The 25438-nt window shown below is 44.5% G+C and overlaps 2 protein-coding genes across 2 annotated transcripts in view; both read right to left on the bottom strand.

Annotated features, from left to right (window-relative positions):
* Positions 1 to 25438, bottom strand: part of LOC146058049 (polyunsaturated fatty acid lipoxygenase ALOX15B-like) — a 154071-nt gene that overhangs the window by 58399 nt on the left and 70234 nt on the right. The gene's annotated exons all lie outside the window — the stretch shown is intronic.
* The window catches only part of LOC146058558 (polyunsaturated fatty acid lipoxygenase ALOX15B-like), a 38900-nt gene that overhangs the window by 5809 nt on the left and 7653 nt on the right, over positions 1 to 25438 (bottom strand). Inside the window, exons 2-13 of the mRNA XM_083170842.1 lie at positions 21877 to 22101; positions 21536 to 21617; positions 20536 to 20658; positions 18002 to 18102; positions 17133 to 17305; positions 15885 to 16031; positions 14247 to 14450; positions 13862 to 13948; positions 13519 to 13688; positions 12863 to 12984; positions 8763 to 8863; positions 6731 to 6901 (exon numbers count right to left, since the gene is read on the bottom strand). Of these exons, the coding sequence (XP_083026968.1) occupies positions 6731 to 6901; positions 8763 to 8863; positions 12863 to 12984; positions 13519 to 13688; positions 13862 to 13948; positions 14247 to 14450; positions 15885 to 16031; positions 17133 to 17305; positions 18002 to 18102; positions 20536 to 20658; positions 21536 to 21617; positions 21877 to 22101 (1706 nt within the window). The remainder of the gene's footprint in view (positions 1 to 6730; positions 6902 to 8762; positions 8864 to 12862; positions 12985 to 13518; positions 13689 to 13861; positions 13949 to 14246; positions 14451 to 15884; positions 16032 to 17132; positions 17306 to 18001; positions 18103 to 20535; positions 20659 to 21535; positions 21618 to 21876; positions 22102 to 25438) is intronic.

Genomic DNA, 25438 nt, shown 5'->3' with positions numbered 1-25438 from the left:
GTTTAAGAAGTAATTGCACCACAAGAGAGACGTTTGAAGCCAAAAGCCATGACCTGATGATCAGACTCCAGGACAGGGGTTATAGCAAGAGGTCAATTAAGACAGCCAAATTTCAAGCACTCAAAATTAATAGAGAAGACCTCATCTTCCCCAAGAAGATTGAGAAGGGACAACCCGAACTACGATTTGTAACCAACTATTGTACTGAGTGGAGGGAATTACAAGACCTGATAACTAAACACTGCGTGCTGACAGTGACCTCAAGGAAATTTTTTCTGAAAAACCTGCCCTGAGCTGGAGACGGTCCCCCAACCTAAGGGACAAATTGGTGCAAAGCCACTTTCAGAGAATACCCCAGAAAAAAACCAAACTGAGAGGAACATATCCGTATAACACCTGTAAAACCTGTACCAACATGAAAAAAAAAATGATCAAATTACAGACAGATATGGCAAACAATATTCCATCAAACAGTTCATGAGTTGCAGCACGATAGGTTTGGTGTACTGCCTGGAATGCCCTTGCAACCTACAAGGGATGACAACTCGAGCCTTCAAGCAAAGATTATTAGAGCATATTGGCAATATTCGCAATGCAAATAAGGACCTCTCCAAATCAAGAAAACTGACATCAGTAGCTCGCCATTTCCTCTCTTTCCATCAAGGCAAATCAGAAAATCTCAAGGCCTTTGGGCTGGAACAAGTTAAACTTGGTATCAGAGGAGGAGACATCATGAAAGAACTACTCCAAAGAGAAACAAAATGGATCTACTATCTCAACACAGTCAGCCCACATGGTCTGAATGAGTACAACAACTATACCTCTTTTTTGGGTTAAACTAACCCCATTTAATAATTTAGACCTTCCGAGTCCCAATTTGATAGAAAACTATTTTTAATGGTAAAACACCAAGATACACAAAAATCCTTTCCCCCCCCGCCCCCCCCCCCCCCCCCCTTTCCCAAATAAAAAAGCTTCCCCCCCCCTTTTTTTCTGTGCATAAAAATGCCAGGCCCAGTATACCAACATACCAAAAGGGTAAAGCCGGCCCTCATATATAGATCAATACCACAGCTCCCATGCATTGATTATACTATTACATAAAATATTTTCCAAACACCCCCTCCTTCCTCTCACGGATTTTTCACTTGTGAATTTTTTCCACAGTTATATATATCAATGGGCACTAAATTTAACACTCAAAGCAGTTCTCACTAACCTTTATGTCTACCCAATAATCTATAAACACTATCACCTCATCATACACCTTTACACAGTTAACACAACTATAGAACTTATCACAAGACAGCACACATAATCGTTCCAAGTTTGTCATCACAGTCACTACCTTATGTACACAATAGCAATACATCACTAATTCACAAGATACTCAGCTATATTTGTGACACACTATCTTTTCTTCTTACATTGTTGCAATAATGTGACAATGCACCTTGGAATATCCCCTTATGGGTCACACCTCTCTGCCCCCTATCACTAAGAAAACCATGTGTAAAAAATGCTAACGCTGCCCTGTGATCATACAGGATCAACAGGACATTAAGATAGCATATGTTCACATCTTCTTGACAACCAGCACGCTGCAAGCGCACTAATAAGTATACAATCTCTTTACCTATAAGGTAACACATGGGACGTGACATGTGATCTGATAATGACCAATAATAAGGAATATAATGTATCCATTCAGAATGACACAATGATCACCTGACAACCTATTAATAATGTCCATAACCTTCCAACCTAGTCTTAATAATACCCCTACTAATGTTAAGGTGATAGGCGCAAAGGCGTATCAGCACTTACACTGCTGGTCACAGGCGAATACCTGGAGACACCCGCTACAAAAACAACATTGCAGGGTCTCCATGACAATGGACGCGCATGCGCAACGTAGGTCAGGCCACCTAGATACAACAGTATCATACCTCCCAACTGTCACGATTACAGCGGGACAGTCCCGATTTTCAGGTCCTGTCCCGCTGTCCCACCCGCGTCAGGCATTGTCCTGCTGCAGGGGGTGGCAGTTGGAAGACCCCCCAATCTAATAGAATAGACGCTGTGCGCATGCGCACAGCGTCTATTCTCGTATGAAAATGAGGTTGCTTCTAATTTGCATAAGCCGCATCCTCATTTGCATATGCCCCGCCCCCTTTTCGGCCACTCGCGCGGCGATCAGCACAGAAGTTGGGAGGTATGCAGTATTACCTGGACATCCACATAGAGATCACATGATCGCGCATACGACGAAGCATGTGACATAATACCAATCGCATCCACTCAGGAGCCACCCGCAGTAGAAACAATGCTGCCAGGTCTCCATAACAACAAGTGCGCACGTGCAAATGATGACCAGACGGTCATACATAGACGGCACTTCCAATTCGGACGCCCACACACAGATCAAATGATCACACATGTGATGAGGCATGTGACCGAATCTGGCCAATCACCATTTCTTTAGACTGGTTGCCAGGGATAGAATATTTGTATATAATTTTCCTCACACGCCCACCGTTTTTATTGGTTCATTGGAGACATACCTCTCCTGAGGGATTGGCTAACCTAGACAATATTACTGGCAACAGGTCAGACAGAGTTTAGGACACTGAGGAAGCCGGAGTACCGCAAAATGGTCGTTTGTCCACCTATTTATCTACAAGTCAGACAGGAGATACCAGTCACATCTGGCCTCAGAGACCCCTGAGGGAGCGTTCAGCCTTTAGCACTTCCAAATGAACAAGGAGTATATGATAGCACCTACATACCCTCCAACTGTACCGATTTAGCCGGTACAGTACCGTTTTTTAATGGTCTGTACCAGCTAAATCTAATTGTACCGAATGTACCGATTTTTGCAAGCCGGCTCCTCCGTCTCTGGAAGTTGCAGTTCCAAGTGGAATTTTGTTTCCACGCTGCCTGCTCTTTTGGCAGCGTAAGCCGTGAGGGGGGAGACTACATCTCCCGAGGTGCCCTGCAGCAGGGGGATTTAGCAGTCTCAGCGTGCCCACCTCCTCCGGCCGCTTACAGTGGGCGTGGCCCTGGAAAGGTTGAGTAACGTCTCCACTGACCAATAGTAGGCCGCGGGCACCTGTCCCAGAGCAATGGGCGAGTGAGGGGGCGGGACCGGGACGCTCTCCGTGCATGTGACATGGCGGCGGCTCCGTGTACCAGGTGAGTGAGACCTGGCCCGCCATGACGTCATCCTGCCCTGCACCGCTGGGGAGCTGAGCATGCCGCGTGCGGGCTGTCCCTGAAACTGTACATGATGTGATGACATGATCTGTGCTGTCCTATATACACTGTACTGTGAGTGTGTGTGTGCTGTATGGGGTATCTACACTGTGCTGTGTGTGTGCTATATGGGGTATATACACTGTGCTGTGTGTGCACTATAGGGGGTATATTAACAAAATGCACAGTAACACATTCGGAATGGGTGTGTGGCCACGCCCACTTTACCACGTGGCCACACCCCCTTCCCGAATGTGTACCGATTTCTGCCCTTCAGATGTTGGAGGGTATGCACCTATCTATCCTGTTGGGAGGTGGTAAGATCCCCCTAGAGGGTAACCAACATATTTTTGTGTTTTTTATAAACAAAACCGCACTATCTGATATCTGGTAACAGAACATTATATGGGAAGTGTCCCATGCACCTATAGAAAGCAAATTTGGGTGACTACAGTGGAATTGTATACGTAGCCAAACATTGACAGATGTAATGCTCCTGCTTATTCATTAGAAAATCATTAGAAAATCCATTGCATGGTACTGTCTTTCCTAATAAAATCTATTCTCTGGTACTGTCTCTTCTAATTAATTTTTCTGGTACACTGGAGACGAGACGCATCACTCATCGCCCACCAATGCTCACAGCAGCATGATGAGGAGTCTGTAGGTGTAACCAATCTAGTCTCTGCTCTATTACCACTTTCTAGGTACACCCATTCATGATTGAAGTGACAATTCCCTGCTAGGGTGGCAGCCAACCAGGGGGGTCTCTTCTCTAACGTGAACTGGAGCAACCCACTTTTTCATATCCATATCTGCAACTGTCCCACGGATCAAACCCGCTTAATTGTGGGGATTGGTAAAGCCAATCCACTAAACGACAATCAGCAGCAGTTGCTGTGCAAACAATCACACTGCAGGGATATACTAGCACATCTTCATCTACGTAAATCTACTCAACTCCCATATTCTAAACCTACACCATTCTTTACTACTACCTGTTCTTTGTTCTCAAAGAATACATGAAAACCAGATTGTTGCATCCCATGAGATTATTTTAGTGCAACCTTGAGACCACTAGGTGGTGCTACAATAACCAGAAATATATTTATACCGTGCATTTGCTGAAATCTCCCCCTATTTCTATTTACATCAGGGGTACTCTGTGTTTTCTTATCAATGTCATAGATTGAAATATAGCCTCTTGGATTAGACATTGACAACATAAGGCGGTATTCAATGAGCCTGATTCGCCATGTTTTTATGGCGAATTTGTGCTGTTTGGCGAATTTTTGACAAAAACGGTGAATCACCCTATTCAATGACCACATGGCGAATACATTTGAAGGTTTTTTTCGCCATGATTCACCGAGTAGCAATCGCTATCTTTTTATGGTGAAGTGGAAGGTGAACTTTTAAAATAAAGTGTTTTGTTTTTTACATTTGGTGTCAAAAAAATCAGGAATTTTATTCTAAAGAGGGGCATGCTATTTTTATTCATGTGCTGTAAGCACATGAATATATATTTAATTTAAAAAAAATATATATATTTTTTTTTTTTACACAGCAGCCAGCAGGGGGCGCCGGAGCCGAGCCGCTCATTACATATTCATATATTCACTGCACCCGATCGTTACGATCGGGTATAGTGAATATACGGTCCCCTGCTGGCACCCCCGGGGGGCAGCCTGTGCTGCCTGGCACCCAGGGAGCCCACCTCCCCCCCACAAACGTTCTGGGGCAGGCAGAGAGACTTCCATCTCTCTGCCTGCCACCGTCCTCAGGCTCCCTGCGGCATTCGCCGCAGGAGCTCATATTCACCAGTCAAGGGCAGCGAGCCCCTGACACGTTGAATACCAGAGCCGGCGAGGCTCCGGAACGTGGCGAATGTGCAGCGAATCCTAAAAAGGATTTGCTGCACCTCGCAGGTATTCTCATTGAATACCGCCCATAGTTGAGTATATTCGCAACTCACCCACAACATAGAGGTGTCCTCTAGTAATTTCCTTATTATCACCGCAAAATAGGTAGTCCTTCTTCACTGATATTTATCGATCAGGGAACGTGATTTAAATTGTAATTTAAACCCTGAGAAGGAAGATAAGACTACCCATGTAAGACGGGGACCTTGGATATATCAGGATTTTTTTCGTGTGTATATGTTATGTGTGTCATGTATGTCCTATGTCATGTTACAATCACTTTTTTAATGATTGATAATTAAACGCTAAGTTTTAATCAAAGCGTGCCCCCAAACAAAGAGAGTACTTTCTCTTTCCTTGTTTGACTCTACCTTACTCTCAGGGGAGCACCTCCACACAGTTTATTTGTGCCGAGGCACACTCATTCTCATATCGTGGATATTCTATTGACGCTATTTATCCAGAAAATAATGATTGGTGGGTACTAGTGCATAGGTACATTGTCCTGTTCCCCATTACCCCATGTTTACATTTATAGGAATAGGAAAACCCTAGATCAGCTGATTGGGTACTCTTTACCTAGAACGGCGCCCGCGATTAGCATCGCGGGCGTCGGGGGTAAAAAATCGCGGGCATCGCGGCCATCGCATGCACATAAAAAACGGGTGCGACGCGATGCCCGCGATTTTCCCATAGGGATCAATGTTAAAAGTCAGATTGGATGCGATTTTAGTGTTAAATGCCTCAATGCCCTCGATTTTTACATAGGAAACAATGTTAAATGGGCCACAGAGCCCCTGAAGTCTTAAATGGCCCCCACAATTTTTAACGCCACCCCACGATCAACGTGAACCCGAAGCGTGGCGAGCGCAGCGAGCCCGCGAGGGGCAGCGGTACGCGTCCTCCGACCTTTTCATACCCCCACTATCCACGTCGGCGTGGAGTTGAGAATAGAATAGTGTGGCGAGCGCAGCGAGCCACCGAGCCCGAAGCGTGGCGAGCGGACGCGGATACCTTCACAGTTATACGCGTCCCCTCGCGGGCTTCACAGGTGTCCGTGGCGACGCGGACACCTGTGAAGCCCGCGAGGGGACGCGTTTACCTGTGAAGGTATCCGCGTCCCCTCGCGGGGCTCGCTGTGCTCGCCACGCTTCGCGCTCGCCACACTATTCTATTCTCAACTCCACGCCGACGTGGATAGTGGGGGTATGAAAAGGTCGGAGGACACGTACTGCTGCGCTCGCCACGCTTCGGGTTGACGTTGATCGTGGGGTGCCGTTAAAAATTGTGGGGGCCATTTCAGACTTCAGGGGGACTATTAGGGCTCTGTGGCCCATTTAACATTGTTTCCTACGGAAAAATTGCGGGCATTGAGGCATTTAATACTAAAATCGCGTCCAATCTGACTTTTAACATTGATCCCTATGGGAAATCGCAGGCATCGCATCGCACCCGTTTTTTAGTGCATACGATGGTCGCGATGGTCGCGATGGGCGCCATTCTAGGTAAAGAGTACCGCTGATTGTAGTATTCATACTGGCCCCAGTACTCACCTGGTCCATTGGCTCTTTACTGAGCAGCCATACAGTGGATACACAAGCACTGGTAGTGTTTACTTCAGGCAATGCAGCCAGGATACTCTGGGTTGTGCTGACCCCTTTTTCTGTGGGAGGGGGGCTTCTCATTGATGTGGGACCATTAGGCATCCAGGTATAGATGTCAGACTGCAATGGAAACACAAATCTTAAACTTAGACAGGAACACTTTACCCCAGTAAAGGATAGAGACAAACATTATAATAATACATTACAAAACTATTGAATGTTAGCCCATTGGAAGTTGTGTGATGGTTGCAATTTTAAAGACCTCAGCATAGAGATGCAGAGAAGGTAATTGACCACTTTAAGTAACTGGTACTCTGAACTGTGCAACCATATCTTGCCCAGTAACTAGGTTAAATAAATAAGATGGAAGACTGGAGCGTAGTGCACTGTGTTTCGTATATAGGTTTGCCTATATACTGTAGCATTTATTGTCCCAATAAATACTCAAATAGTTTGTATAGAATTAATCTTTCAACATGGCATCCATTATATGACATATGCAAAGGTAGAGACATGTTGCACATGAAGTTGCGCAGAACAGATATTAGTGTCAGCAATCTTGAAGGTCAATGTCACCCATGTCATATATGTCTAGTGTCCAGTTGTGTCTCTCCGAAACACTGCCACCTGTTGGCAACTAGTAAAACTTCATACCTTTCTCTCTCACACATGCACAAACACAGAGGCAATCACAAGGTAGCAGATGTCACGACTGAGGAGTGACTGGTTTGAGCTGGAGTATAAAGGAAGCAAGGTTCTTGAATAAACTTATAATGCATATGGGATACTTAGAGTCTGTGAAGTAACCCCACACAGGGGATGATGAAGTCTATGGAGAGCAGGATGAGCCAGGAGGTACTGGTAAGTATGTATAGGCTAAAGCTTGAAAGGACAATGAGGAGAGCTGCTGGATGAAGTCACTGCAGGTACAGTAAGTAGGCACTGGGTATCACTATGGTCATCACAGGAGAGGTTCACCGATGATAACTGCAACAGCAGGTATCTGTTTTTATTGCAGATATTGATGTTAGCCTCTCTGACTGTTGGCTTGACAGCTGTAGTGAGGATGATGCACTACTGGAACCAATGGCAGGCTGACTGAACCTCAGACGTAAAAGACAATCAGAAAACCAGGTATTCTGATAGAGGATGCAATGTCCCAGACCGGACACTAGAGGGAGAATGCAGGCAGAGTGGAATGCTGCAGGTGCTGGATTAGCAGAAGTACTAGATGCTGTGGAAGCTGCTACTTCTAGGACAACATTGTACTCACTTCTGGCTCAAGTCTCAGGGCATATATAGGCACAGCCTGTAGCTGATTGGCTGTTGCAGGGTGATGTCAGAATAACTATTCCTGAATTGGCTGGTGAACTCCTGTGAATCAAACCAATATGGCCGCTCCCATGTTGGAGACACAAACAATGTTTGGCGTGCATGTGGAAAGGCCTGAGGCCTGTAACAGAGAGAAGGCCCAGTGCTGGGAGTTTGTGAGCAAGCCTGCAGGATATGCTGCACAGCTGCAGCATCAAGTGATCACTGGAGAGACTGGGGAATCTGTGCTGTGATCTGCACACACACAGGACTAAAGGTGGCCATACACACGCAGATTTATCTGCAGATCTGTATGGTTGGAACAAAAACATGGTTATGGATGAGAGCAAATGACAAACGGTCACTCATCCATAACCATGTTTTTCTTCCAACCAGCCAGATCTGAAGATAAATCTTACTAGTGTATGGGCACCCTAAGGATATCCAGACCTGGAGGCACAGTGAAAGTCTGGAGACACAAGTTTAGAGGAAAACATAGTATTTGTTTTACCTGGATCGTGACAGCAGACTAGCTTTCAAAGCATTTGCTTCGAGTGGGCTTACTAGTCAATATGTTCTCCAATCCTCCAAATCAAGGATAGAGTATGAAGGACACCACAAAAGATAGCAAGAACAGCATATTGTAAAGCTGTGAAGTTTGATCACTCACCTGACCAGTGTTGACAGCTGCGTGCTGAGCAGAACAAGTGAAGATCACCATGGTCAGGTACTTGATCAGAGAAGCCTTGGTCTCCAAAGATGAGGGTATTCCTATAAAACAGAAGAGTTCATTAGTGGGGCAGTACGGATGGTGTAATGGTTAGCATTACTGCCTCACAGCGCTGAGGTCATGGGTTCGATCACCACCATGGCCCTAACTGTGCAGAGTTTGTGTATTCTCCCCGTGCTCGCGTGGGTTTCCTCCGGGAACTCCGGTTTCCTCCCACATTCCAAAAATATACTGGTAGGTTAATTGGCTCCCAACAAAAAGTAACGCTAGAATGTCTGTGTGTGCGTGTGGTAGGGAATATAGATTGTAAGCTCCACTGGGGCAGGGACTGATGTGAATGTTCAAAAATGATCTCTGTACAGCGCTGCGGAATATGTGTGCGCTATATAAGAAACTGCTAATAAATAAATCAATTATATATATAAAAAGTAGAATCTGACTGGTTGCTATGGGCAACATCCCATATTTAACCAAACTGCCATCATAGTAAATGTATCCCCTAGACCTCTCTTGCACACTGATGCAATATCCAAGGTAAGAGTTTTACAATCACATTTTACGATGTATGACCTCTTGGTCACACCAGGTTTACAAACATTTCAAAGATCAAAAGGAAAGAATATTGGGGCAGATGTATAAAGCCTTAACAAGAGATAAATGCAAGGGTGATAAGGAGAGATAAACGTCCAGCCAATCAGCTCCTTACTGACTTTTTTCAAACAAAGCCTGTAACATGGCAGTTGGCAGGTGATTGGCTGGACGTTTATCTCTCTTTATCACCCATGGATTTATCTCTTGTGAAGGCTTAATACATCTGCCCCATTATACTTACAGCAGTCAACATTAATAGTCACACCTCATTAAATATATAACTTCAGTAATAAATGCATAAAATAACAATTCTAGCACATAACACCTTACTACAACTATTTAAAAGTAGTTGACGTACTGTAAGGTGCTATGGATAAAGTCACTGCAGTTAAATAGAAATGTTCCTTGCAGGCAATTTCCAGTGGAAGTAGAATAGGAATGAACAGCGCCGGGTTTTACCTATGGGTTTGCTGTGACTGGCAGTTTGACTACAAGCCATAGACTCCGGGGGCTGCGCATGTGCAGCACCGAAGCCGATACTGCGCATAGGCCGGTTCTGGTGCCAGTCGTCTGCAGTATTCAGGCAGTGGGACCGTGATTTAGCTTCTATGGGTTGCTTTCGAAGCAGCCCATAGAAGCTTGGGGCCAGCGCATGCGCAGTGGATACGGCGGCAATGGCAGCAGCGGCAGTGGAGACTGGTGGCGGGGAACAGTAGCGGAGGGGGGAGTGGCTCTAATTATTTGGCACTTACAGTTTACTGTATGATGATAAGCCTTTTTAAGGGTTTCTGTTCCTACTGGTCAGCACACAGCGGCGCCTCCTTTTAAAAAGTTGATGTAAGGTGTTATGTGCTGTAATTATTATTTTATGCATTTAGTAAAAAAAAATTTTTAAGTGAAAACCACTTTGGTGGTATGCCAGGAAATTTCTGCTGCCGGTGTGGGCACTCCCAGAAAATTTCCGGGCATATCACTGAAAAGTAGGGGTGCACCAGTGGCAGTGGCGTAAGTTCGTTCCAGTTACACACAACCCTATATAACCTTATAAAAAATATATATTTATTTTAATAAATATAGATAGATAGAGAACACATATATATTTCAGAACTCAGCCACAGAAGCAATATCGTTGGCTTTTAAATAACTGATTTAAACTTGCAGGAGAGGAGAAGTGCCCCCTTGGGAGCAGGAGCCTGGTGGCAGATGACTCCATTGCCTCCCAGAGTTCTGCCTCTGACCAGTGGTGCCTCCAGCAGTACCACTGGTGCACAACCATCTAGCAGTGCCACTATCCCCCAGGCGCTCCCTAACTTCCCCCATAGCTTACCCTGGCGGAAATTCACCACTATCCCCCCACCACTGATCCTCCCCGTCGCTGCTCGGGAAAGTTTGGGGGCATCCGGCTGTTCTTGGTCATTCATGTGTTTGGCCTCTCAAACACACAAATGCCTGAATGCCCGAGCTGCTCAAACATCCCTGTGTGGCCACCAACAGCAGCAGCCCTAGGGAAGCAGGGTCTGCTGCATAAGTGCATCTGCTGCCCCTTCTATGGTGAGTATTTCCGGGGTTGGACAAACCTGCCCTGAGAGGTTTGTCCTGCCACAGGAAAACCCACCCAATGAGGTGTTACTATTAAGTAAACTAAGTATAATATTCCTATCTTTTTGATTACGTTCTCTCTTTTATTTCAAAAAGTATTTTTTAATTAACAAGTAGCATACCAGAATACTAATTGGAAGCAGCACAAGATTGGAGCATTGTCTGAATAAGTGTATTATTGTTATCGCTACATGTATTTATATATTGTATATTCCGCCTGATATTATTGTATTGTTATACAGTATATTAGATATCGCCTGGCAAATCTGTAACGTTTTTCCCCATAGGATAATATGGGACCCGTTAATTCCAACCCCCACCTGGTTCCGATGGCTGCCAATTCCTCCCGTGGCATCACAGAGGCTTGTGGCTCATTCAATTCCAAATCGCTGGGCCTTCAATATGAAACTAGGCTGGTCCATATCGGTGAATCGGAGATATTGCGGGTAAACCGATTTTTTTATTTTTGAAATGTAATTTCATGGCTGTTCACGTTCTTTGAGGGCAGATTACTCTGGAACCAAACGTTCCAGTTTCACTGGACCAAAATCATTCAAAGCCCACTCAAAAGTTCTTCAATATGATACTTGTCTCATGTAAATGGGTCAGTTAGTTCCGAATATATAGCCGGTTAAATGAGATAACTGGTTAAAGGGGGGAGGGGTGGTTTTCTCTCCCCCTCACACCAGAAAATGCAGGGACTAGGCTGGTGTAAAAGGGGCCAACCTGGGAGTGCTTTTTCTGGTGTGAAAGGGGTATTATTTCAAATAGCCGGGGCCTGCAGTGCTCTGAATACAGCCAGGCTCTGCCACTGTCAGTGGCTATCACTTCTGCCTGGCGGTGGCCGTCCCCCATTTACCGCGAGCATGTATTCCCCCTTGGCAATGAGCATGCAATCCCACATGGCGACGAGCATGGAACCCTTGGCAAAGAGCATGTAGATAAGCAGCACTTATGTAGCATAATTTTTAATAGGCATTATGGTGTTTGGCATAATATATAATGGACATACTGTAATGGCGTGTAACTTAACATGTAATGGACATTATGGTGTAAATGTTTAATGCGCGCCTTTGGCAGACAATGTCCCTGTTTATGAAGCGTATTGTGAATTTTGGCATAATATGTGTGGCATTATGTGAATTCTGGCTCAATCCGTGTGGCATTATATGAATTTTGGCTCAATCCGTGTGGCATTATATGAATTTTGGCTCAATCCGTGTGTTATTATGTGAATTTTGGCTCAATCCGTGTGGCATTATGTGAATTTTGGCTCAATCCGTGTGTTATTATGTGAATTTTGGCTCAATCCGTGTGGCATTATGTGAATTTTGGCTCAATCCGTGTGTTATTATGTGAATTTTGGCTCAATCCGTGTGGCATTATGTGAATTTTGGCTCAATCCGTGTGGCATTATGTGAATTTTGACACAATCCATGTGGCATTATTTGAATTTTGGCTCAATCCATGTGGTATTATGTGAATTTTGGCTCATTCCATTTGGCATCATGTGTAAGGGGCAAGTATAATGGGGTCTAGTATTTTGTTGCATAATGTGTAGAAGTTGTATATGGTGTTGTACACTACACTCAAGGACATTCCCCCTGTTGAGTGGCCACACCCCCTTTTCCGGAGTGCGCCTTTGGCGCACACACAACTACATGCTTCACTTTTGTCGCCATGGTGGGCCTGCGTATTTTAAATGCCAGGGCCTATTTTTAATCCCATTCCCACTCTCTTAGCATGTACACTGGCACCACTAACACCGCCCCTCCCCCACCCAAACCCTCTTTTAACATGGTGCCCCCCCCTGTCATTTTATCCTGGATCCGCCCCTGGACGTCACTAACCTGTAGATTTATACTCCAAGAATCCTTCTTTATAGATCTCTGCCACCCAGGCCTGAAGTTCAGGGTCTGTACTGACCACCGCATCACTCTCATAGTAGTAATTCACAATGTGGGACACAAAGCTGAAATGGACAAAGCAAGAAGAACAATTAATGAAGTAATGATGGGCAGAGGTAATAATGGGGTGTACAATTCCATCTGTCCATCATGGGTCCGATTCAGGATCGCTCCCCCAGCACCACAGGAAGGGTGATGCCTGTGGGGGGCAGGCGGCTGACATCACATGACACCAGTGACCGCCCTCTCTTCGGTGGACTCCGACGGAAATCAAAGTCAGTTTAGACTGGAGAGAAATCATTCGGATGATTTCTGTCCCCTTCAGCAGCATGCGAGGGAATGTGTTTGCATACATCACCTCACATGTTACCAAGGGGATTCGGCAGCATAGGGGAAGGGGGATTCTGCAGCGCAGGGGGTGGGCATTCGGGAGGACGGCGTGTGGCGATAAGCTGCTCGCAAATGACCACTGCTTACCGAGCGGTATTGAATTAGGCCCCATATTCACACTATGATCAGTTGTAGGCAATTTTATATAAAAGGTCGAAAATGTGGTCATCCCCCTCTGGGTGGACAGTTGGAACAGAACAGTGAACTACCTCTCGACAGCCAACCAGATCTTCAGCCCATCCTCCCTGTACAGGTAATTGGGAATGGCCTCCACTCCTCTTGCCTGGATGTCATCAGGTAGACAGAGGCTGCTGTAAGTGACCTCTTCCATTGCTTTTTTCAGCAATATCGGAATCCCTCCTTTTCCAGTTGCTACAGCCTGGGTAAAAGGAAGGTGATGGGCATGTGTTCTGGTGAATTGCTACAGCTTCTATATTCAGGCCAGGTATTAATTTATTGTAATATTTAATATGTAAGCCAAACCCTAAGCAGACTCCGTATAGTGTGAGCTGGCACATTTATCTGTTGCAATTTTATAATAAAAGATCTTACCTTATCAAAGACGCCATTAGGACCAATGAGATCAGATCTGGCAATAACATTTATCTCAAGGGTGTTACGAAGATGTGGAATTATTAGCTGGGAAAATAGAAAAAAATCATTTTAATTCCATCTAATGTAGACTATAATAAGTAACTGATTCAATTCAAACTATTTTATCTGTTTTTATAAGCCACAAATTTGATGACAGGTGAATAACATGTCTCAGTTTGTCATTTAAATGATCATTGTCTTTTGATGTAGGCAGTGAAGTATTATGTTCCAACATTTCAGGTGACACCTCTCCAGCATCTATATTTAAATACAGAATGGGCCTTTTTTTCAAGATCCCCTGCTGTGAACTGCTCCCTGATAATAAATGCTATTCAGATCTCACCTTGTACACCGGGTGGCCCATCGGAAGTTGTCTGGTGGTTGCAATGTTGAAGACCTCAGCAAAGAGATGAGTACGGAGTAGGTGAGTAGCCACTTGATGCACCTGGTAGTCAGAATTGCGGACCCAGATCTTGGCCAGTAACCAGTCACATTCAGAGTCACTGGGCAGGAAGATTGGAACGTTCTCTCCTGGGGTTTGTGCCAACTGTAATAAGGACAGAACTGTCACTACAGAGCCACGTAGAACCACAAATATCCTCTACCATGTAGTTTATAAGTTGGCAGTACATCTCTACTGCATGTACTCAGGCTATTTCATAAATAAGCCATAGCACATGGATGCCAGATGTCTTTCTCAAATGTTTAGATCACATTTTGAATTGAATCCGCTACCATGATTAAAGCTATGTACTGTACTTGTTGATATTTAGTCAGTACACATGTGAACATGACCTTTCATTAAACCAGCCCTGTAATGGTCATTGTTATGCTACAAAATTCTAGTAGGTCTAAAAAGCTCATTTTAAAAGAGGGTTGTATCCTCACAAGAATGAGTACATGCTCCAAAAATGTGGCTCACTGTTGACCCTGAGCAGTAATGTGCCATGAATCTGTTTGTTCTATAGGAACAAGCATTTAAAGTGTCATTGTACACCAGATTAATAACACATTCTAACAACGGGATGCGGTCATTTGGTCTACTGCATTATGGTCGACAGTCATTAGGTCGAATCCATTAGGTCGACATGCTAAAAGGTCGACATGACTCTAGGTCGACATGGGAAAAGGTCGACATGATTCTAGTTCGAAAGGTCATTAGTTCGACAGGTCATTAGTTCGACAAGGTCATTAGTTCGACATTGTCTATGTCGACATTTACAAGGTCGACATGGAGTTTTTCACTGTTTTTTGAGCCAACACGTGCCGACACACGTATTTCATGCCCTACCATCCACTAGGGCGTGGTGGGAGAATAAAATAGTGTGCCGAGCGTAGCGAGGCACCGTGCCCGACGCATAGCGAGCGCAGCGAGCGATGCGAGGGGATGCAGTGCACTTTAAACTGTGTCCATGTCGACTGTGTTGACATTCAGGTAAAAAAAACAGTGAAAAAACCCATGTCGACCTTGTGAATGTCGACATAGACAATGTCGAACTAATGACCTTGTCGAACTAATGACCTGTCGAACTAATGACCTTTCGACCTAGAATCATGTCGACCTTTTCCCATGTCGACCTAGAGTCATGTCGACCTTTTAGCATGTCGACTTAATGGATTCGACCTAATGACTTTCGACCATAATGCAATAGACCAAATGATCCCAACCCCTAACAACTATATTTCCTAAAAAAAAAAATTGGGGGAGTTTAAGGGGGTATCCAATGTCTGCCAATATTTACAACACTGGAAATATCATCAGTTAAGGGATTCAATACCAGCCGGGACTCGTCCGCCCAGCTGGGATTTGCCTGCTACAGACCCGCTTCCCTGTGGGAAACAGCCGTGGTATTGCCAATCCTCGGGCTTTCCAACAATTGACAGCCAGAACATTCAATTCCGGCTGTCGAGTTTCAGCCGAGCAAAGAAGAATTCTGTAATGAATACACCTCTAAGTCAATATTAGAATAAGAACAGTTGCCTGAATGGCTATGGGAACAAGTTGATCTTCAGGATTCTTCCACAGTAGACACATAGGAGCAGTCATGTATTGTTGCTTTCCATTAATGGATTTATTGGCTGGGACCCCCTGCAGAATCTTGTAATCTGCCAAGAAGACGTTTCCTTTCTGCAAAACATAAGCAGCAGTTTATTACCGTGTGTCTAGGTCGTAATATAGTTATTTGGGCCCATAGGCAATCCCGTAACCATAGCGCCGCAGACCGCACGGTAGCGGGGAGGCTCTGTGAAAGTGTAGATGCGGGGGGTCTGCGGGGCTATTGTTACGCTGCTGCCACATCTCTGGCCAGGACACCCGCAGACTTACTAGTCTACTTTGACCTTCAAAATATGTCCGCCCCCATACAGCAGACAGTTTTGGGGGATGCTAGAGGAGGCAGCGGCCTCCTCTAGCATCCTTAAAAACAGTCTGCTATTAGGGGCAGCCATTTTGTGAGGGTCAGTTTTTTAATAGCAGCAGGAGCCAGGAGGAGAGGAGTTCGAGGAGCGCTGGGGAAGCCACATACTACAGAGGGGGATGCTGCATACTACGGAGAGATAAGGCAGGGTTTTGGGGGGGGGGCACTGCCAAGAAATCGGCAGGGGGGGGGCGCACAATAAGTAGTTACGCCACTGCCCATAGGCCCATACACAAAACATATATACAAATAAATATGGGTGTGCGTTGAAAGGTCTAAAGTGTCTAGGTAGACAGTCAAAAAGAAAAGTTGACATGCAATAGGTTGACACAGACAAGGGGTCAAATGCAATAGATCAACATGGCCAAAAAGGTCAACAAGATCAAAAAAGTCGCTGTGTAAAAGGTCGACACATTAAAAGCTGTTTTTCAAATTTTTTTGTGTGTTAATGATGACACCTATCTAAATGGACCCCCAATTAGTGTAGTGCATGCCTTCACATAGCTCGCTTCGCTCACCATGCTTCGGGCATGGTGCCTCGCTCCACTTCACTCAGCACACTGTACCTTCCCAATTGTAGTCCACAAAAATGCTTAAGTCTAGAAAAAGTCTTAAATATTTAAAAAACTCATGTCGACCTTTTCATGCAAACCTTTAATAGTGTTGACTTTTTGTCAACATTGTTCTACTGCATGTCCACCTTTTGGTGTTGACCTATTGACTATCTACCTAGACACTACACCTTTCAACCGCATCCCAATAAAGAGACAGCATGTCTCTTGGCCACTAATTTCCAGAAATAGATGCCCCACCTCTAGTTCTTTCTGGAGACTGGTGGTGGTCCTCAGATATGCAGGTACCATGTTGTCACTAACTGGGAAGTTCTCAGGAATAGAGGAGCACTTCCTGATGAGTATAGGGTTTATTCCATTTAGGTATTGGCTACCGAAGTAGTAATCCTCCTTCCATATCTCAGCCACCACATCTGGGGATACAAGACATCAGGAACATTTTATATGGGTGTTCAGTGCATGCCATAGTTACCTACCCTCCTGACTTCTGCAGGAGACTCCCTGATATAGCAGCAATCTCCCTCTCTCCCTCATCAGTCTAGCAATCTCCCTCATTTCACCTAGCCCACATTACACTGTTACATTTTTTTGGGAAAAAAGTAATGACAGATAGATACATTTACATTGAATCATCGGCACCATTTCCCAGTACTTTAGCAAGTATAGTATCTCGTACTAACGGCTTTGGGGCTCATCTACTTTTGGATATAAGACATTTTACAAGATTCCCCTCTGATGCAGCAGTACACACCCACGCTTCTAGGTGCCACATTTGCAAAAAAAAAATTCAAAATCTCTCCATATATGGAACTAGACACGCCCTTTGGGTGGAGCATGACACGCCCCCTCAATGAGGCGCTGTGCAAAATTCTACTACCAACTATAATCTCCCTGAAACTGGTTTTCAAAAGTAGGCAAGTATGGTGCATGCTGATTGACTACCGGGAGACTCATTAGACAAAAGCCCTCTATAGTGATATAATTCAGCTATCTAATATGACAGTGGTCAAATAGGCAAAACTAGCTTCTATTACTTTATCATTTGAGATATTCGCATGACAGTAAAACTTGAACAAAAATTGCCAAAAAAAGGAATGGACATACTGTACCCGAATTATCAAATGGTCTCAGGCAGAAGATCAGTTTGATATCATCTAGGTCAGTCCATGGTTCTGGATTTATGAAACCTTGCTGATACATTTCAAGTCCCCTGTGAAAGCAAGAAAGATAAATGTTTCAAATGTCCTATATTAGAAGAACTTACATGTACCTGATAGAATTCATATGCCTCTAGTTCAACAACTCCGTCCTCAAACACAAAGAGGAACTTGCAAATTACTATGGTGAGGTTTTTTTATATCCCATGCCCAGTGCCTGATTAACCAATAGGCTGATTGGACGGGAGGGGGTGCAACCCGCTCCCGGGTGTCACCCTTCGGTGGAGTGACACCAGGAATTAGCTATCATCCTTCATAATTAATATAATTAATACACAGGTTGAATCCCCAGTAATTTAACTGCTCAGGATCAGGATCACTTCAGATATTAACTGTATACAGGTCGAGTATCCCGTATCCGAATATCCGTTATCCGAATTATTCCGAAAACCATACATTCCAGAAAGTGAATTTTTTTTTCCTGCTAAAAACTCACTGGGGACATTTGTAACAGCACTACTGAGGACATGATATGTAACTGGCACTACTGAGGACATGATATGTAACTGGCACTACTGGGGACATGATATGTAACTGGCACTACTGAGGACATGATATGTAACTGGCATTATATGGAATGGGATCATTCGTCAGACTGCATTTAGGTCTACAGTCATTAGGTCGACCCCACTAGGTCGACTGGCTGGAAGGTCGACCTGACTTAAGGTCGACATGGGCCAAGGTCGACATGACTTAAGGTCGAATTTGCATAAAGGTCGACATGAGGAAGGTCGACTGGTCATAAGGTCGACATGGTTTTTTCACTGTTTTTTCACTGTTTTTTTCACTGTTTTTTGATCCGAATGTCGACATGGACACAGTTGGCAATGAGAATCGGACCCTCGCATCGCTCGCTTCGCTCGCGATGCTTCGGGCACGGTGCCTCGCTGCGCTCGGCACACTATTTTATTCTCCCACCACGCCCTAGTGGATGGTAAGGCATGAAATACCGCCTGTCGGCACATGTCGGCTCAAAAAACAGTGAAAAACCCATGTCGACCTTATGACCAGTCGACCTTCATCATGTCGACCTTTATGCAAATTCGACCTTAAGTCATGTCGACCTTGGCCCATGTCGACCTTAAGTCAGGTCGACCTTCCTGCCAGTCGACCTAGTGGGGTCGACCTAATGACTGTAGACCTAAATGCAGTCTGACGAATGACCGCATCCCCATTATATATGTACAAGACAATGATTGCTTGGCATTCAAATTCAATAACTGAGATAGTACACAAATTTTGTTTCATGTTTTGAAACCTTGTTTTTTGAACAAATAAAATATATTTGTGTGCATTTTATGTGGTTGATGTGTTTATACAGCATAAATGCAAGATACTTCAGAATACATCATTGAAATATTAAAATATTCCAAAATACGGAATAATCCGTTATCCAAAATTCTCCTGGTCCCGAGCATTTTGGATAAGGGATACTCAACCTGTATTAGATTTTTGAAAACCCTTAACGGGGGAGTCGAGTGGGTGTTCCAGAGGGGTGTTATGGGGTCTGGTGAGTGTTGCAGGGGTTCAGTGTGCACTGCGAGTAGGTCCAGTATATGTTGCGGGGGTTTCTGATGGGGTGATTGAGATTTAAAAGCATCACCCAGTGACCGCCAGACATTGGATATTGATACTAGCGGATATGGTCACTAGATCTACAATAACTAGGTCGACAAGCATTAGGTTGACATGCATGAAGGTTGACTTGACTGAAGGTCGGCATGGGTTGGGTTGAAAGGTCATTAGGTCGACACAAGCATTAGGTCGACATGGGGAAGGTCGACAGTCAAAATGTCGTCATGGGGTTTTTCACTTTTTTTGAGCCGACATGTGCCGACAGGCGGTATTTTATGCCCTACCATCCACTAGGGCATGATGGGAGAATAAAATAGTGTGACGAGGCTCCATGCCAGAAGCATGGCGAGCGCAGTGCTACACTTCAGTGTCCATGTTTAAAATTCGGGACAAAAAAAGCGAAAAACCCCATGTTGACCTTTTGACTGTAGACCTTCCCCATATCGACCTAATGCTTGTGTCGTCCTAATGACCTGTCGACCTAACATATGTCAACATTCAGTCCTTCATGCATGTCGACCTTCAGTCATGTTGACCTAGTGGTGTCGACCTAATGCTTGTCAACTTAGTTGCTTTCTATCCAATGATCTCACTCTGATACTAGTGACATAATGATGTCAGTTAACATTGTGTCATCACGGGCTCCCCTCAAAAAAGTCTGTTTTTTTGAATTTTTCAGATAACAAACGGATATGGGTAACTCAATTTGTATTGTCATATTCCTAGTAATAGGCTGATTCGGAAATTAAGGGAGATAGGGAACTTAACAAAAGAGATGGACTCTTTAAAACCGGAGGACCTAAATGCATAGAGTAATGCCTGGTCAGGCTCAACACAGATTTTATACATACAAGAACTCCTTGGAGTAGCGGAAGCTGCTCATTTTTAGGAAGGAGTACTGGTCATTATAGGGCAGATCCTCAATCTTGTCTGCAGCAATGCAGTGAGGGGCACCTTCTGCATAAGATTTCCACCTGCAGGAAACAAAGGTTAATGCTATAGAAAATGTTCAATTAGTCTTTTCCTACATAGACCTTGCCTCCTGCACCTGAAATATATAAATGTATCCTGACAGCTGTTTCCACTGCTCCTTGGCAGTTTTCATCAGAGGCCTAGGAGCAGTTGAAACAGCTGTCAGGATAACAGCTGTCACCATTGCAACTATGTCTTTGCATTAAAACACTATTTTTCTTTCACCAACTGCTGAGTGCTGGCTCTAATTCCTTTCGCTGAAGGGGTAAGTGCTTTTGATCATTTTCCATGTGCCTGGCACCGGCTATACTTACATAATTGCTTGGAGTGCTTCAACTTTGAAAAACTATACTAAAGTGTTTTAGTTGGTGGTTTTCATGCAAGTAAGTTATCTATGAAATTTGACATTTGCTAGTCATAAACATATATATTTACTGTGAAAGTTATACATAGAACAATTGTAAGCCTGTGCTGAAATCAGAGGAGTAAATCTGGGAGACAATAGAGTCATCTGTCACCGGGCTCCTGCTCTCAAGGGGGCACTTCTCCTCCCCTTTGAGTTTGAATCAGTTAATTGAAATCTGTTGATATCGCTTCTGTGGCTAACTCCCCATCCTAGCATTATTTTTAGCACCCTGTATTAGAACCCATCACCTGTCTTACTGGAGACAGACACCTTACTGATTGAGCTAGTTGGGGGGCACCAAAATGTATCTTGCCTATGGGCAACTGGGACGAACTTAGGCCACTGGCTGAAATCATTATGTAGGAGACCCAGAGGGGATTACCAAATTAACTAAAAGGGAATACTTTCTATCCCCCTACAATAGAGGGACATCATATAAATAAAGCTGTACTCCATGTATATCGGCCACTCACTTGTGAGTTTCTCTCTCCTTCTCCAGTTCCTCTGTCCGTTGTGTCTTGAGAATTTGGTGAGTATTCACAGATAATATAATGCCTGAAACAGAAAAGATCCTAAGAGTAGTTTTCCTGGTTAGTGTGTAGGGCAGTGTGTACATGTATGCCATGAACCCAGCTCTACAAAAGATAGTACTGAACACCAACATGAAGATGAAGCTCATGTTGGAATTTGTGACAATTTGTTATGTATTGGGGTGAGCAGATTATCTATACACATCTATCCTGCAATGATGACCACCCACATAGCAGAGATGAGGTGATCCCCAGAGTGGATACAAGTCAAAATAAAATTTCACCTTTGCCCTCTGGTATTTCCACAGTCATTCCTGTAGGTATCCATTTATGAAAAGGGAACTGGTAGAGCTGACCGTTAGGGCAGGTCACATTTACATAGTGGCAATACCAAGCAGCTGTATGGAAGCTCTTGTAGGTCATTGTGGACAGTCGAACCAGCAGGAGCTCTCCAAGATCTTTCTCTGTGTCAACTTCAAAGTCAGTCACCTGGAAAAGCAGAGCGATGTCTGAGAAACATGCAACAAAGAAACACATACAGCTGCATACCTCCCAACATTACCCTCTCCAAGAAGGACAGAATGGTCTATTCATGTACTTCCCTCTCAATGTAGGATTACCATCACCTGTGGTGAAACATGGGTCATGTTGGGAGGTATGCATATAGTAATGCCAAAATGGACACAGGGGGAAATTTACTGAGATCTATGGGTATGAAAACCCGTATTTGATGTAAAATATGGGGGTGTGGTACAGGGGTACCACCAGGGGCGGATTTAGGGAGGAGGGCGCCCCTAGGCACAACAATAATGTTTACTAAGTAGGACAGTTTATAGGGGCAGTATCTGCATGTCCTATCCATTTACACTCTATTTAAGATGCAATATAGTACAGTACAGTGGATATTTTGCAGTTATTGGTACATTTTGGGCTGACAGTACTATCACAGGCATCCAAGTGCCGCCCCCAAACATGTGCCGCCCCTAGGCCGGTGCCTCACGTGCCTAATGGGAAATTCGGCTCTGGGTACCACACCCCCAGCCACCTATTCTATTCTCCCTCTATGGGGTCGTGGACCCCCACGAGGGAAAATAGCCGACGGCCGGCGGGAACCCGGCTGTTGGTGTTTTGACAGTCGGGATCCCGATGACGGGTAAATGCCTGTCAGGATCCCGACTGTCGGCCCCCCAGTCTGGCACCCAAATATGGCTGGTAAGTTGGCATCAGCTAATTTACTATCAGTCAAATTCGTCCATACAGTATTTATATATGGCATGCCCAGCCAAAGTCTGGTGTACGAATGAATACACCATCAATAGAACTCAGCTATATATGGCCATGAGTTCTACGGTGGTGTGCTCATTTACTAACATTCGTACTCGTATATAGATGAAGCCTCCACAGATCAGTCAGATCTGTGCAGGCTTCTCTGTGTAAAAAATAGAAAATTAAATATTTAAAAAATAAAAGGCGAAATGTAATAGGGTGCAATTTTTTTTAGACATGTGCGATTTTTGGTAAAAAACATCCGAATTTGCACGTTTTCCAATAATCGCGTGTAGGATGCGAATTGTGCTGGAAAATTCATACATTGACCTGATGATTTTTGTCATAATTCAGTTCGCATCCAGATATTTTCCATTATAAAGTATACAACTCGCATATGTAATAGGGTGCGGTTTTTGGTAGCCGTTGCCACAGATCACAAAACAAGTTCAGGCTGTTGAGTTTGACAGAACCATCCACAGATCACTGATATTTGTGCATAGTTCTGTCCAAAAAATGTGTTAAATATTTGAAATAAAACGGCCTGGGGTACCCCCTCCTGAGCATTACCAGCCCTGGGCTCATTGAAATGGTCCTGGTTTCAAAAATACAGTGGACAAAATGTATAGGATTTCAGAAACCAGCACTACGCTCTTGGACTGATCCTGGTTCCAAACATATGGGGGACAAATAAGCCTTAGTTTGGAACCAGCACTGTGGTCCAACAGCCAGCGGTGTCATGCCACAGCCGGGGGATATTTTTTATGTAAGGTCACCTGTCACGTGCAGTGTGGCTGGTCAGCCCTGGATGGGGTATCTGGGGAAGTGGGAACCCCTCAATAAAGGGGTCCCCCCAGGCTTCATCAGTCCTGGAGCCCACAGCTGTCCCCAGCGTCCCAGCGTGGTGGACACTGGGCTGATGTGTGCAACAATTAGAAAAAACACATTCCTTTTTACAGTAGAGCCACAAGACCTAGCATGGAGGGCATTAATGTGCCTACTGCGTTTCATAGTTCACCTGTAAAAATATTGTTCACCAAGATTTCAAACTTACCTGCTCCATCCAGCGATGTCATCTCTTCCACTGCTCACTGGCTTCTGACAGCTGCTACAGCCGCTACACTGTAGCGGACAGGGAGTCCCGATGATGTGACCGGGTCTCTCTGTCCACTACACTAAATCGCATGCGAATTCCAACTTTGTCTAAAAATTACACTCTATTACATTTGCGATTTCCACAAAAATGTTGCGATTTTTAGACATGCGATTTAGTGATTTAGTGTGATTTAAAACATGACTAAAAATTGCACCCTATTACATTTCATCCGTGGGGTCCACACCCTATGACTGGCCCCAGGCTCATTAAGTCAAAAGATGAATTAATTCACAGGGGTCACCTTGCGGTCAGCCTGAGTTGCTGCCCACCATAGAAGCCCTTGTTAAATTTATAACATTGGCATCTTTGGAGCCACCCAGACCCAGTTGTGGAGCGCCCATGGAGCCCTCTCCTGATTGGCTGAGGGAAGACTAGGTGACTGACATTACCAGAAATTTCCTCATTCTCTAGGAGGGGCTGCAAGTGTCAACACACTTGTGGCTCCTCAGTCCGCTGGATTCGATTTGTATGTTTTTTAACCCCGGTGGATGCTACTTGGAACTAAGTGGACATGATCTAAACTAGAGGGATGTTTTTTTTTCACAGGTACCTTATGGATTACTACTGTAGAAAAGGAGAGGGCTAGGGGAGCCCTATGTGTATGAATATACAGGTGGAGCCAGGCTCATCCATTGTGCCAGCTATTCCTAGGCAAGGGTTTTGGCGCGCCACTTTTGTAGCATGCTCAGACGTACTGAGGTGCATTGAGCCATGCCATACAATATTCATGCAATAGATATCGCCACCACTTGTTGGATAATGCTCCACTAATCCAGCGGCAGATTGATATACAGTACAGTACATATGGAGCCGTGTCATTTGCCGAGAATGGGACGCGCTTGCGTATGAGATGCTCATGTGTCTCATTCTCTGCAAATGGCACTGTGTGCAGTACAACCTGTACAGTGCAATACAAGCTAGAGCAAATGGGTACAGTGGTCCGGTGGAGCGTCCGGGTCCCCTAGGCAAATTATTTCATGAACATAGCGTCCTGCAGTTCCGGTAGAGTAAGCATAACTGACGGCATGAGATCACTCTTTACATAGACTCATGAGCACAGGTCACTATCACCAGGTGTCGTAGGCTAGAGGATCAGTGTGCCACTCTCCATGCTCGGAGATCCGGGTTTGATTCTCTGTGACAATGTTTTTTTTTCTCTCTCTATGTTTTTAGCCTTGCATTCTTCAGTTATACTTACTACTTTACTGTGCTGTATGTTCAAAGTGATTATAAGGAAAAATAACTCTTCTTTTTGTTAGGGCACTTTTTTGATTAATTAATATGTATCTTTAAGCGTAGAAAAGTAGAAATTTAATTTGTGATATGATCCAGAGGACTATGGGGGAGATTCTCTAAAGCAGAAATGCGGTAAAAACCCCGTTATCATTTCTGTATGCTCCAATGGCCCTCCGCAGTAACAGCGC

The sequence above is a fragment of the Crinia signifera genome, chromosome 2 (genome assembly GCF_055691185.1).
Source record: "Crinia signifera chromosome 2, ASM5569118v1, whole genome shotgun sequence".
NCBI classification, from domain to species: Eukaryota; Metazoa; Chordata; class Amphibia; order Anura; family Myobatrachidae; genus Crinia; species Crinia signifera.
The sequence above is the reverse complement of the archived record's forward strand: the minus strand, read 5'-3'. Positions and strand labels throughout refer to the sequence as shown.